The following is a 15,597-nucleotide window of genomic DNA, read 5'->3' on the forward strand; positions in this document are numbered from 1 at the left end:
CACTAAAGTGCCATGGTGTATCTTCCCTCCCCCGTTGTTTCACACCCTCGGTCGCCTGAACAGACGCGTAGTTTGACAACTCATATTCAACTCGTTTGAACACGACGAGTGGCGAGGAGTGGAGAGAGTGGCTAGTGTAGAGAGTTTACTGAAAACAGAATGAACACAACTGCATCGTATTCATCAGGTATGTTAATTTTTTACCAATATCTCAAGTGCATTATCGTGATGTTTGATAATGACGATGTTTGTGGAATGTGGTAATTAGGTTTTGCTGTTTTACTACAAAATACTCGCACAGTAGTCACTTTGGTGAAGGCCAACCACTAACCAGTGGTGCAAAAAAGACCGGAAGAAAAAACTGTCAGGCGCTTGTAATAATGTAGCTTTTTAGGTTGTCTTGTGAATTTGGCGGTGTGTCTTGGATTTTCCTATATAGATGGGTAAGTTCCATTGTTTACATGTGTAGAGTGCTTACTTTGCATTATGAACGGTGTTATTCAACGTTACCATGTAGTGAATGCGTTCTAGTTTTCCACTCGTATAATGTAAACAAAACAGTAGGCGTTCGCAATTCGCATTCCTCCGATGTCTGAGTGCAGAATGTTGTTTTGAATTTTATACCTATGAAATGATATCATCATAACATAGAAACATATATCATATGTTCTTAGTTTAGTAGTCTAAAATATCCTTGTCTTACATAAAGTCTATTTTTTTATTCCGTAGACTGAAATGACAGTTAATAGTATGAACATGAAATGTCATTTCATACTATTAACTGTCATTTCAGTCTACCGAATAAAAAAATAGACTTTACATATACATCTGTAGGTTCAAGAATGTGATGATCTCTGTCTTACCTGTAAATAATTATTTTGACAATTTTGACTGTATTGAGTGTTCTTCTTGAATAATCTTGAAGTTCAAAGACTTCTTTCCCCCAATAATTTCGGCATAGTCAACTCAAGAGACTTAATCCCCGATTTAGATGATTCTAGAACTTACATGCAATTTTCATTACATTGTGATATTCGGTAGACCGACTGAATTCATTGTACTCTGTAGAGTCTGCCAGGGATCGGAACCGGTTTTTTGCAAAAACTTAGAAATAACCAAATTTTTCGAATTATTTTATACTCAAAATGTAGGACTCAGTTGTGTTTTTAGGTTACGACTTCGTATTATTAGACTGCTCAATTAGAAATGAAGTAATTAGCAAAGAACGAAAAAATACCGTTTCCGTTCCCATACAAAAAATACCGGTATCCAATCCCTGGAGTCTGCAACCATCTAAAACAGCGGTTGGCAACCTTTTAGCAGCCAAGGGCCACATAGTATTTAACGAAGTTGACGCGGGCCGCACTTTGTTAATATTTATGACTTTATCAGACATTGTCGTTTGTCAATATTACATACACAATAGCCAGGGAGGCTCGCGGGCCGCAAGTGACAGGTTCACGGGCCGCGGGTTGCCAACCGCTGATCTAGAACCATCTAAATGAGGCCTTAATTTTTAGCTGCCACAGTGTGGTAAATGAGTTGGCTTCAAATCGAAGTAATCAATGGTATAAATAAAAACTATCTTACAAAAAGTTAGTTACAATTTAACAACCATGAGCAGAATCGAGAAATTCAGAAGTATAATGGTTCTAATTGTGTCCTTTTCATTAACTATGTAACCTTATTGCCTTTATGTATCTATGTACATTATTAATGTCTTCGCATAAACAGTTTTATATTACACTACATAGGTAATAAAATGGCTTATAATATGAAAAGAAAAGCATTAAATTGTGCTGAATAATATATATAAATGATAGCCATTATTTATCACAACATGTGGTTGGATCCATATGACTTTTGATTTTTTGATAAGATTAGCGTTTGTTGTCTCTGGGCTATAATTTTTTTATCAAAATGTTTTAAAAGTTTCGGAATTTGGTAAGTAAATATTATCTATTGTGCTTCAAAAATCAAATCAGACACAGGTTTACAATATAAACAAAGTTACCAACAGAGGGCCTACAGCGAACACCAAAGTTCGCAAGTGCGGGCATCTGAAAAAGTTGTAAAATAAGTGTTTCCTTTTTTTAAATGGGCTATTTAAAATTATTATTACAAAACAATATTGTCAAGAACATCCAACTAGCTTCTGAATGATGATTGATAAAACCAACCTATGTCCTTATCCATACCAAATTTCATCTAAATTTGTTCAGGCGCGAAGAGGTAACAGATAGACAGAGCTACTTATGCATTTATAATAAAAAAAAAACATACATATTTTTTTCTTCTGCCAAACTGCAGGACAGTTTGTTGGCAGAGGGAACTCCCTTAAAACATAGATGGGTAAACTTAGCTAATTGCCTAATTAATTGTTAACAGTAGGTACATCTTATTGCTTATGGTGGTAACTTTAATTTAATTTTGTCTAATAGAAACATTTTCATTTTAAATTTAAACATCCTAAATGATTTACATTCCCTTATATCATACGGTATTTGGTTATTAATCTGTCCTATCCCAATGGTTCAAATATGGGTCGTAATTACGTCGAGAGGTCGTGGGAACGGAGAGGTTACTATTAATGTCCCTATGGATATGTACAGATGTACTAGGGATATACTGTAAACAGTAATGTATAATTGTTTACCATCGTATTTTCTCGGAAACGTTCGTATTAGTCATGCTACTTCAGTCAACCTCCGTACTTTTGTACCGAGACTGACCAAAATAGCAAGACATGTTCGTACGTTTCCGTAAAGAAACGATGGAAAATAATTAAGCACTACATGTGTATGCATATCTTGATCACAACTTATGTAATGTTTCAGAACAATCGTGGCTAACCCCAGCGCACAGTCGGCGCGGCTCGTTAGAGAGCACTCTTAGTATCCAGGGAAAGGAGACAGGTATGTCGCTGTTACAACTTACCCTAGCCATCTCAATCTTTGGTACAGTCAGCAATACTATTCGCTTAGCACCTTTGCATACAAAGTTCTATGCAGGGGGGGTCACTTTTCTCTGCAGCTGACTGTCTAGTCAGCACAAGCGGATATCAAAATGGCGTCCAAAATAAAGTGTTTTAAGGGAGCGGGACACTGCACAGGGAGAATGCATAGTGTAATATTCCCTTTACATTGACTTGCACCATTGGATGCATGTAGTTGTAGTACTTGTAGTATAAATGTTGCTTAGGCCTGTCAGAATCATTTAGAGGAAGTTGTTGTGCATAGCGACTTCTGTTGCTTATTACTGTACCTTTGAAATCTCATAGGAACCAAAAGAAAACTTGTTTATGAAAATTTGCCAGGATATTAGAAAAAAAAAGATACGTGCATTAGTTAGTTCTTTCAGTGGGCGTATAATGGATACTGTTATGAAAGTTACAAAAACAAGGTAATGCTTCTCTACAGGGCTGTATCAAAAAGTGATACCCATTCCATTATACGCCCGCAAAGCAATAATTATTTGGCGGGTGCACATTAACACAGAATGAGCCGCCTCGCGAGGAAATGCCGCGCGAAGCAGTTCGATCTGTGTATGTGCCACGAGGCAAAAGCGCGGTTGCAAATTGACTTGTAGGGGCCGCCCGGCTTTCGCCCGCCTTTTGTGAATGAAATCACGTCACCGGTCACCCATATCCACGGGATGTACTTACAAGTATGAATCATAAGTCCATATCCACAACATGTGATTCATAAACAAAAGTTTGAATAGGTACTTTTACAAAATCTGAGTAAAGCCACAGAGCTTAAAATGTTTTCAAATTTACGATGCATGCTTTAAGTATTATGGTGTTGTATTGAATTTTTATGTATGAAATGCATGGGTAATATTGTATACAAATACTAGTGTCCGACCGAAGGTTCGGTTTCGGTTTCGGTTTCGGCCAGTTTCGGCCAAAAAATCATGTTTCGGCTGTAGTTTCGGTTTCGGCCAAAAAACGGCCGAACCTTTCGGCCGGGCCGAAACTTACGAAATGGTACTTCGGACAAAGACCAAAAGTTGGGGAATAAGTAGGACAACAATATTAATACCTACATATACTGATTCATGTATATTAGGCACAGAAATTAATTGGTTTATTATAAAACACAATTCCACTAATGAGGGCGCCACTGGACGGTTGACGCAGTCTTAAGAGGCTGTCAATACCTATAAGTGAATGAGATAGCACTGTCGCATGGGCCATGGGCAAGAGAATAATAAGAAAACTAGCCTCACTTTTTACCTCAATTTACCATTGGTTTGTGTTCCACATGTCCTCTACTTCAGCTTAGCCTTTGGCCTCGCTGCGCCATGCTCGGCCTGCGGTCTCGCTTTTTAATACAATGGACATTGGTTGGAGTCTGTGCTCAACTACTTATCCTGAAGCCTTAAGCACGGCTTTGACTTTGCATGAAAGTTCGCCTCAATGGGGCACTTCGGACTTTTAGGCCCAGGTCAAGATCGGTACCCGGCCTTGCGATGCGATATTGTTAACAAAAAATTTCGCGCTCGCTGCGCTCGCGTTTTTGGTTGACCCTGTATCTACAGTCATGTTAGCTTGACTGGTGAATGAATAGAGTTAGACCAAGAAAATTCTGCAATGATTTTGATAGCATACGCAACTAGTGCAAGTGTTATTTATACGTCATAATTTCATAGAAGTTTTGACCTTTAAAATAACACTTGCACTGCGTGTGTTATCAACTTATCAAAATCGTTGCAGAATTATCTTGGTCTAACTCTAGTAATTTTCATAAAAAACTGCTTAAGTAACATCAATTCAAGGACATTGGGTGTTGACAGCCCCATAATATGTGTGTAAAAGCGGTTTTATGACATTTTTTCAACGATTTTAACAAGTCTACAAAAGTTTCGGTTTCGGTTTCGGCCGAAACTAGAGCCAAAGCCGAACATTCGGTTTCGGTTTCGGTTTCGGCAAAAAAACATGTTTCGGTCGGACACTAACAAATACACTATGTTTAATAATTATCTATGCATGTCTTAACACACAATTATTTAACTTTCCTTTTGATTGTAAAAAAGTCTTTTCTTTATTAAATTCTAAAAATATGTAGGTATAGATTATTTGCCACTTTGGCATTTACTGTTATGTAAGTAAACTATGTAGTTTGGTACCTATTTGTCTATCAATGTTCACTGCTAATAGCTACTACTATACACGTCTCATGGTAAAAAATATTTTAAGAAAATTTGAAATTTGTATGATCTATCATTTTAGTACAACGTATGACGATTGCCTGGTAAAAGTAGTAAATTAGCCAATTGGAAAGTTGTATTAGTAATTTATCTGGGATGTATAAAAATAAAAACAGCTTTCATCACTTTCTCCTAAGTGCGCCCTTGGCTTGCTCTGTGCCATCATATGGTCATGTAAATAATAAAAATATATTTTCTTCCAACTTATGTATGTATCTGTTTATTTCTTATTGAATTCCTCAAGTAAAAACACTTGTGCAAATTCCCAGAGACGTTTTTTGTCCGCACAACCATTTAGCGTGTCGTGTCATCGCTCCGTGTCCGATGCCTGTACAGACTTGTCGGATACTTATGCCGTCTGTTTTCAACTTATCACTCTTATCAGACTTTGAAACAATAACTATTGTTCTTGATAATATTATGATTGACAGTCATTCATTAATATAATTCTGTAGTTCAATAAAAAAGAGTCTTGTTTTGAATTAACTGATTCACAGGTCTGCGATGAAAAAGTTTTTCGAATAAGTAATTGCAGGTCAAACGTGTTAGTGTTAACCTATATGTTGCAAATATAAGCTTTAATCTATTATATCTTGTCACAATTTTTGCATTTAAGTTAAACATATATCTAGCCGGTCAAACAACTTTGTCAATAGAAAAAGTCGCGAATTTCAAATTTTCTATGGGCAACCTTTCGCGCCAATTTTTTTTTAATTTGCCGCTTTTTTCACTGGTGGAAACGGATTGATAGACTTCAGCTTTATCATTTAGTAAATTCAAATCCTCAAGCATTCATAATATGACTTTTGAACATTGGTAGCCCTAGATAAATATTATCACCAGCGCCGGCCCGAGTACTCGATCAGGGTAGAGCGAGGAAAAGTTTTGGCGCTCCATACTCAGTATTAGGTTCCGTAGTTACCAGTCCGTTTTTTCAAGATGTTTGTTTTCACAGTATTTCAAGTATTTGCCATTTTGGCGATGGCGCCCCCCTACCATTAGGCGCCTAGAGCGGTCGCTCCACTCGCTCTACCCTAGTTCCGGCCCTGATTATCACTATAACAAGCTTTTATCTTTTCTTTTTCTTTGATAACATATTTTGAGTAACTTATATATCGTATGATTTGTATGAGACTGCAAGAACTCTTCCATACTTGTATTTATTCACACTTGACTCAAGTACCCACTTCAATCTGCTCGAACTGTAAGTAGAGGTGAAAGGCGTACTTCAAAGGATGTGTTCATGCTCTAAATACATATCTGTTGACGGAAATAAAATTTGCCATCATACCTTTCTATAGTTTCTATTTACACTATTTATTCTATCTGGAAATATAAGGGAGAATTATTTGAACAGATATTTCCATATTTTATTTAAGTTTTTTGGACAATTAAGCAAAAAAAATAGATTAAATTTCACTTGCATCTTGTATTAGATGTTACTTTAAGGAAGGTCGCCATCAAACATATGAAAGCGGCCGAAAAACTCAAAAATGTTTAGATATTATTAGCACCTCTTGGCCGCTCCGATATATCTGATGGCGACTGGACAATTGGACTATTCTGCTTTTACTGTGGGTTCAATTCCCACATTACTAAATCTCTAACAATAAATTAAACAAAGAAGTGATGAAGAAATGAAAACAATAATTGTTTTTAGTTTTAGTAACCATATTACTTACTTGACGGGCTCTCAAAGCCCCTAAGTTAAGGAATGCTAGAATGAGAACTAATCAGAATGGTATAACATTGCCAGATGTCGGGGACAGCGGTGGAACCACATGAAGCGGTTCCAAGGGATCCACACCAAAATACAAATACCATAGACACTGTGCATTGTCAAACCTTTACTCATAAGTTTGAGAATGGACTAATCACCTGCTGAAGTATTTGCAGTGACAAATAATGAGTAAAAAACAATATTTATTTTCATTAAAATAATTGCTGTAAACTTTAAAGTTATTATTTTCATTTCAATACAATACAGTGTTGTATGTATGTAAAATTTGAAATTCTACTCATTATTAACTACTCTAGAAAAAATATATTGCAAATACGTCGGCTGCCGAGAATCCTGCGATCTTTAAACAGCATAAGTACTTACATTTGACATGATGTTTGACCAAGTCGGTTTTACATGTTATTAATCTTAATTAGAAAAAAAAATCTTGTACTATCTATGGACCAGATAACATTAAGATTAGCACCAAACAAAACAATGCTTCATATGGCTAAATATCTTACATTATTTAGTTCTTTATGAAGCATTGTATTGTCACAATAATTGTTTGTTACATTAATACTAGTATTGTTTGTGATTTACTGTATTTGGTAAATTATGCAGTGGAAACGTATGCATTTTGTGTTATTTTAAGCATGCTAGCTAACTAAGTATGTATACTTGGTCAACCAGATCTTGACAGTAGAAAAAGGCGGCAAATTTGAAAAATGTAGGCGCGAAGGGATATCGTCCCATAGAACATTTGAATTTCGCGCCTTTTTTACTGACAAGACTTGGTTGACCAGCTATATGTTTGATTTGAAAAAAAAAGTAAAAAAAACCTACAAAAGAATGAAGGAAATGAAAAAATTAAACAAATAATGGGAAAGTAATGCAAAAATAGGAAAAGTAAATGGGAAAGAAATGCAGAAATAAGAAAAAAAATTTCAAAATGCAAAAAAAAATTGAACACATGAAAAAATAATCATAGGAAAAAAAAAATAAAGCATGTGTCTGACAAAAAAAAGTTGTTATGGACTGTTGGAAATGTAAAACGCCTTTAGGATGACTGGACATCACTTACAAGGAAAATCACCAATGCAGTATTAGGGCGAAGGCATTAGGGCAATCGGACGAAGTTTCTCGAACTTTCTGGCTCGGAGGTATAATAGGGGCAGTGGAACATTGTGTGTTGTGTGTGCATTTTCTGAGGTGTTGTGGTGTTGTAGATTATGTGCGCGACACGAGCGACACAGATTGCTCCAGCGACAAGGGGGAGTACGAGCCGGTGACGGAGCCCGAGGATGAGGGGCCGTTGGACTGGGACTCCTCTGGACAGAGCGACGTAAGACATGTTTTACAAGTTTAGTCTAACAGGTAGTTCAATAAGGTTTTTGTTGTGCGCACAGATGTATTAATTATACTCTCAGCATCCAAAAGAGACAATAAAATGTTACTTATACCTTTATGGCGTTATTCATAAACGGCTGCTAACTTAATCAGTTGATCGTCGTGTCCCTATCTGTCGTTATGCCATAGATAGGGGCAATCGACGATCATCAGCTGATTAACTTAGCAGACGTTTATGAATAACGCCGTTATTTTACATTTCTAGAGGAATAAATGTCTTAAATGGTAGCAATTTATGACTTATTCCTCGACCTAACTCGTTTAAGTGGTCATTTATAAATCTTGTAGTAGCTGTAGCTGGCCCCGAACGGCTAATGCTTTGTTTATTGTTAAGTTTATAACATTATAAGGTTTTTTTGTACTTGCAGTAGTGAGGTAGCATATACATGACAAGACATTCTTAGTTCAATCCCAATTTTTATTTGTGTTATTAATGTTTAACGGGTTTACCGGTAATTTTCGGGTGTCATTCTGAATACCTAACAACGTTTGTCCTAAAGTCACTTGCCCTAACTGGTTTGTCCTAATGGGCACATACCCTAACGATCAATTGTCATAACGATTATTTTCCATAATATAAGGTTCTGAAAAATGGTTAGGTTTTAGAACTTGCTGCCACAAAAGTGGGTTAGGTTAGGGTTAGAACTGCGACCCTCGCAAAAAAGAAAATATGCTTAATAACATTAGGATAAGTAATCAATAATTAGGGAAACCAAAATTAGGGTTTTTAGTGTTAGGGCAACTGATCATTATGACAAACAATATTAGGGAATGCAAAGATAGGAGAAAAGACTTTAGGGATTCAGATATAGATCCTAATTTTCACACTATATTTTGTTTTTAAAATCCAGATACTAAAATGACCTCCCTGTTTTTGTACCAATTTAGTATTAAACTAATCGGTCAGACAAATCGGGCCCATCCAACTCATTTCATTTTAGTACCTGAACTTGAGAGCTTGAAGGGTCCTATCTCATTTCTGACATGAAAAGACTTGTATACCTTGACTTACGTTTTTCTTCTCTTTATTCCAGAACGAAATAATAGCGACAAAAGTGATAGAAGTGAGCGTCGGTGACGACGGGGATCTCGAGTTCGCGGACTCTGAGCAGGACGAGTCTGAGGGCAGCGACTCCGAGATGGACCTGCACGACTTCTGGGAGTGCGCGCAGTGCCGCGCCGAGAACAACAACCCGCTGTACCGGTACTGCGAGAAGTGTTTCAAGGTGAGGAACTGATATACAGGGTGTCCCAAGAAGTAGTGATATACTGAAGCTGGGAGGTATGTTCACAACTTCAAGGGCGCTTAAAAAAATAAAACATACTGGATAATTTTATCTTTATTATTATTATTATTATTTAAACTTTATTGCACAGTAAAAAATATACAGTGACAAAAGGCGGACTTAATGCTACACGGCATTCTCTACCAGTCAACCTTTAGGCCAAACAGAGAAACAGTTGGTGCGGGGTACGTAAAGAAAGATTCTTTCTTGGCATTAATTTTTTTTTTAATTCCATTCAAAGATCTAACGATAGTAAATGTTACCATACTGAATTGGCCTATCTATCAGCTTAGCACACAAAAAAAATCAAGCATCTACCGCAATAATTCACGTCACCATAAATAAAAATCTCATCGTACTCGGCAATAGGTGAAAAATTAAAAAAAATCATAACTCCGAAAATACGAAAAACCGCGGAACATACATGGGGGTGATTCAGATAGCCCTCTAGGTCCTCTACCTCCCAGCTTCAGTATATCACTACTTCTTGGGACACCCTGTATAACTGGGAATGGCGAAAAGTGTACGTGCACTCCTAGTGACATCTAGTGAAATTGTTGGCAATTAATTGAAAGAGTCAATTGATTGCCAATAGTTCGGTTATTCCCATCCGCTGGTTACAGCTGGGGGCGTCTTTCTCGCCCTTTTACTGTTGGTAAAAACTCAGAAAAAAAGATCCATTATTTTACTCATGTGAATTGATCAATTGATAACAAATTGGAATAACCTGAAATACATAAAAATAAAAATACCTAAAAATAAATTTATTTCATTACAATTTTAATAAAAATCAATGTGCATGTTTTACGATATTTAAGTTGATATTATTGTGGTTATTAAATTTGGGAGATGATGTCAATTTTCTATCGTGTGAGTTTTCTGTAATCACGTAGCCTGATAGATTGATAGGAAATCTGATAGAAATATTAGAAATTTCAATATGTATTAGGTATGTATTATTCGCAGAAAAGTTTCATCTTAGGAAATAAACTTGTGAATACTATTATTCATTAAGTCAAATCCCGTTTTTTGGCATTAGTGTTTGTGTAGAGTGAAAATCTTGTGGTGCATGTTAGAAGTGTGAGTTGTGAGTTTGTGTACCTATATGGCAGACATTTACGTTTCGTAACGATGTTCGTTCTCGTATAATATATGTGTTGAATGTTCGCGAATCGTAAAAGGACATACGAATGTGTGTGATTGTGATATACTTGGCTGAGGTATAAAACATAAACTTAAGGTACTTTTTACTACATCTGGACTAGACTAATTCAGTCTTAAAGGTAAGTTTGTATATAATGCGGGTTTCATACTGGCCCCGCACGCCGCGTCGGTGTGTGAGCAAGATAGCACATATACAGGATTATTTCTGGAACGTAGAGTAAGAGAACATGCAGAGTTAACTTGGCCAGACTTGAGCCTGCTGTAAGAACGGATATGATGGTCGCACTTTTATCATCTATTGTGTCATGCTTTACGCTCACAGATAAAGTGGCAGCCACGATGACAGATGATAGTGCGACCATCTTAGGTCCGCTGTACGATTAAACAAATTAATGTATCGTTTTTTGCAGAAAATTCTTCCACAAAATAAATGAGAATCAATTGAAGTGTTAGGTATCCCAACACGAGGAAATTAATAATAATCAGAAACAAACAGTCCTAAACTTGTATCAAGCAGATACGAAAGATATTAGAAATTTTAAATAAGGGAAAAAGAAGGAATGGAAATATTCACACACTTCTGGTAGCTCAGTTGGTTAAGAGCAATCGGACCGGTGTTCCGAAAGTTCGCAAGTTCGAATCTTGCCCGAAGCGGTGAATTTTTCCATATTTTATTTATCAAAAAAAAATTTCGTCTAAAATTCTTTGCAAACAAACAATGAATTTAACAAATTTTATGTTCCAAAAATTTACTAAATTAAAATAAAATCTGCCAAATGTACACAAGTTCTTTTTTAAATCAGAACTGTCCACAACAAATATCTATCCATGTACTAAACATTTTAATCCAATTCTAGGTACGTAAAAACTTCTTCCCGCCGAGGCCGAGAAAAAACAAGCGTAAGCGAGTATCAGACGTTCCGCGAACTAGCTCGGTCGATTCCGGGGTCGAATCCGCCTTTAACAGCCAGGAGAGTCTATCCCAGGCCACTGAACATGATAGCCAGGTTACTAATAGCCAGGGAACTGATAGCCAGGTTACTAATAGCCAGGAGACTGATCTGAGTCAACCTGGCTCCAGTCAAACAGAGCTAAGTCAACCTGATTCCCAAGGTACATCCTCTACGCCGATTTTAGGCAGACTTTTAAAGCGCCGCGCTGAATCCGCCGATCGTCATAACAAGAGAATGAGAATCGATTATTCCGATAGCGATAGCGATGATGATGAGCCTAGACGTAGGAAAGCTAAAAGCGCCGATCCCGAAGTAGCACCTTTGGTTAAAACTATTAGCGATCCTTCATTAACTATCGATGATTCGGTCAAGCTTACTAAGAAAGCGATTATCAATTCGATTAAAGATAAATTCGATAACGAGAATCTGTGCATAATTTGCTACGCTGAGCCAAAGTCGGCAGTTTTCGTGCATGGTAGGATAGCGCATATTTGCTGTTGCTATGAGTGCGCGAATAAAGTTTGGAGGAAGGCTAAAAGGTGTCCGCAGTGCAATTGTAAAGTTAGTAATGTTTTGAGAGTTTTGTAGATATGTGGACGTACGAGTATGTTTATAAAGGTTTCTACTAAAATTTAGTATTCATAGCAAACTAGCAAGTTTGTTGATTTTCTATTTGATACGCCCAAAAATGTATGACACTGAATATTGTGCAGGTGACTAACAAGGAAGGGTACCCAAACTGTCCGGCTCCGAATTGATTTATTTTAATATATGTTATAGAGTAGTCTAAAATAACAGATACGTATTTTTTTTTAGCTGCCCATACTCAACTTCCTGGGAGAAATTGGCCTCCAAAGTACTGAAAAGTGACAAAACGCTCTAAATTCTGTAGCGAGTTTTGTTCAAGCAAAGCTAGTTAATTACTGGTTTGAATATATGTTGGAGAACATGAAAAAATAATGGACACGTCTTTTGCTATTTCGACTCAAATTCATATTTTACAAAAAAAAAACACATTTCAAAGTTTCATACTTGTCATCGTTTCACGCGCTTCACTTCAGTACCGTGTGTTCACATCGCCCGCCTCGTTGCGCGCGCCTGACAGGGTATTCAAATATTTCAAATGTACACTTTTAGGATCTTTGATGTTTTAAAATATGCTAGGACTTAATGTCCAAACCGGTTCACAACCATGACAACATTCTTCACTACCGGGAAGTTTTTAGTTTTCGTGATAAAAAAAACGAATAAAATAACCAACGTGAAATTCGAGTGAAAGGATGAGAAGTATGAAACTTTGAAGTGTGTTTTTTTTTTGTAAAATATAAGTTTGAGCCAAAATAACAAAATACGTGTTCATTATTTTTTCATGTTCTCCAACATATATTCAAAACAGTAATTAACTAGCAACTTTCTTGAACTAAAGAAGATAGAGCGTTTTGTCACTTTTCAGTACTTTGGAGGCCAATTTCTCCCAGTAGGGTGGGTATGGGCAGCTAAAAAAAAATACGTGTCCGTTATTTTAGACTACTCTATAACATATATAAAAACTAATCAAATCGGAGCCGGACAGTTGGGTACCCTTCCTTGTAAGTTTTTTTTTTATTTCCTGTAAAAAAATACGATGAGAAGTTAACAATTAACATTGCACAAATAGATAATTTTAATTTTAGTACAAATCTTGATAAAAATGCTTCTGCGTTAATGACACAGAGTTTCTCCTGGAACTAGGAAAAAACAACATAAAAAAAAAGTATTTGAAGATTTATTTTTTCTCGTTTAAGGTGAAACAAAGTGCGGCATTTCGAAATCTCGCTTGCTTTATTAAATCGTACCATCGATGTGTTCACATTTTCGGTTTTGCTCCGTCTATTTAATGCCTTAAAAACTCAGTAACTGAGTCTATGGCTTGAAAAAAGGCTGAGTTTTTAAATTAGATACTCAAAGTTTTTAAATTTTCTAAAAAAATACAATCATTGTATCGATGATTAAAGTCACTAGAAAATAAGTTTATTTTTAATTTGCCACAAATTTCAGTATTTCTAGGCTAAGTGAGTGAATGATTCGAAATGTTGTATGTCAATGGGTTAGGGGAACTTTTTTTATTTGCGGACAGCCTTTTGAGCCAACCACCAGACAATGTATACAGAACTTCTCAACGAGCCGTCTGGCGATGTGGTATGCTAAATAAATAAATATTGAATATTTTGCTTTATAACAAGATTTTTTTAGACAAAAAAACCATTGAGTATTTCATATTTCCTGTTAATATCATTCCCTAAAAATCCGGTAATTATTAATTAATTTAATTACTATACTTCGTTTTTTTTAGCATTAGAAAGAAGGTACATGGCCTGACTTTTTATTTAAAAAACATTTGAAAAAAAGTCACAGTTGTATTGGGAATAATCCTTTACAATCGTCAAAATAACGCAACAGGTACCACATTACTAGATGACTCGTTGCGGAAATTGAAATATTTTGTAGGTGTTTCCTCATCTCATAATTGTTTAAATCTACAATCGTCAAAGTTCCTTATTAAATCTTGTTATATCGAGATTGATTTACAAATTGTCAGATTAGTGTATTAATAGCAATACATAAACCAGCCTCTCAACATCTTCATACATTAAGGTACGATACAGACTTTGCAAGCAAAATGAGAGTCGTAAAATAGTAATTTAAATACGAAATTGCTTTATAATTAGGCGGGTGCGCACAGAACAAGCGCCTCACGAGGAAAGTGCCGCGCGAAAACAGCTCGGTCGGTGGAGACGTGCCTCGTCCGAGGCAATGCGGCCGAGGCGTGCCTCGCGAGCGAGCTGCTTCGCGCGGCAAATCCTCGCGAGGCGGCTCGTTTTGTGTGCATCCGCCTATAATAGAGCGAAAACTAAGGAGGCTGAGTAATTTTGTTTATTAAATCAAGTGTTTAAGGATGATTAACAATTACAAACTTATATTGGCTCATAGCGATACATTTCGTTTTTTTTTTGCTTTAGTTAAATTCATTTCGTTATGTCCAGGGATTCATCTCTATTTACTTATAATGGTAATTCATACAAGGGACGGTGCTATAGGATAAAATTATAGAATAATAAAGGCTTCTACAGACGTTGCAATAAATGGCATGCGATTTTAGATCATCGCTGGCTAAGTAGGTGCAAGGAATTCGATGCAATTCTATCACATGCGATTATCGTGAGGTTTGTAGAGGCCATTAAAATAAAATTGATTGGAATAGACTAGTGTAGAAACTCGTGCCACCGAACAGAGTAATATATTTCTTTTAAATTAGTTTAGGGTTATAAAGCTTCCTAGCTTGCACTGGTTGTAATTTGTTTTAATGCCAAAAGTGAGAAACGTTTTTATTTAGTTAGACCACATAGCTTTTAGCTTGAAGGTAGAAACGTTTAGATTTAGGTTTCGAAGAAATTCAAATAGATGGCGCTTTCTCTATACTTCTATAGGTTGTCTATGATTTTTAATTTTTACCACTTGGTAAAATAATAATTCAAATGCGTTTGTATATCACGCAACTGTTGAATTTTGTAAGAGTATCTACAGATACCAAGCAAGTTAAGCATGGTTTGGATGGATAGACCGAGAAACATAATTGTTATTGTAAGCTTATGGTTATAGAATTAAAGATTTTCTGTCACATTTGCCTCATAGTTTTTAGTGCATTTGTGCCCATTTAAATACGTGCTATGTATTTGAATTTTTTCGCGGGGCGGTAACTTTTTCCTAGTACATATGATATATTTCTAATTAAGTGTATTTTATGTTACTTGTATAATAAAAACAGGAATGGCATTAAATATAATTTAAACACAATGTCTTCCGTTAGAATATT

General features: G+C 36.1%; 1 protein-coding gene across 1 annotated transcript; it reads left to right on the forward strand.

The window, feature by feature from the left end:
* Positions 1-159: 159 nt before the first annotated feature.
* LOC134651657 (protein Mdm4-like) lies at positions 160-12,395 on the forward strand. Its single transcript, XM_063506756.1, has 5 exons — positions 160-187; positions 2,838-2,915; positions 8,161-8,276; positions 9,376-9,567; positions 11,649-12,395. Exons 1-5 carry the CDS (start codon positions 160-162, stop codon positions 12,330-12,332), a joined length of 1,098 nt encoding a protein of 365 aa, XP_063362826.1. The 3' UTR covers positions 12,333-12,395.
* Positions 12,396-15,597: the final 3,202 nt, after the last annotated feature.

Source organism: Cydia amplana, chromosome 10 (genome assembly GCF_948474715.1).
Source record: "Cydia amplana chromosome 10, ilCydAmpl1.1, whole genome shotgun sequence".
Lineage (NCBI taxonomy): Eukaryota > Metazoa > Arthropoda > Insecta > Lepidoptera > Tortricidae > Cydia > Cydia amplana.

Excerpts from the sequence above, each read along its gene's own strand:
- LOC134651657 (XM_063506756.1), top strand. The coding sequence starts at position 160 with ATGAACACAACTGCATCGTATTCATCAG. Across the intron at positions 188-2,837 it reads AACTGCATCGTATTCATCAG|AACAATCGTGGCTAACCCCA; the intron begins GTATGTTAATTT and ends GTAATGTTTCAG. Across the intron at positions 8,277-9,375 it reads ACTCCTCTGGACAGAGCGAC|AACGAAATAATAGCGACAAA; the intron begins GTAAGACATGTT and ends TCTTTATTCCAG.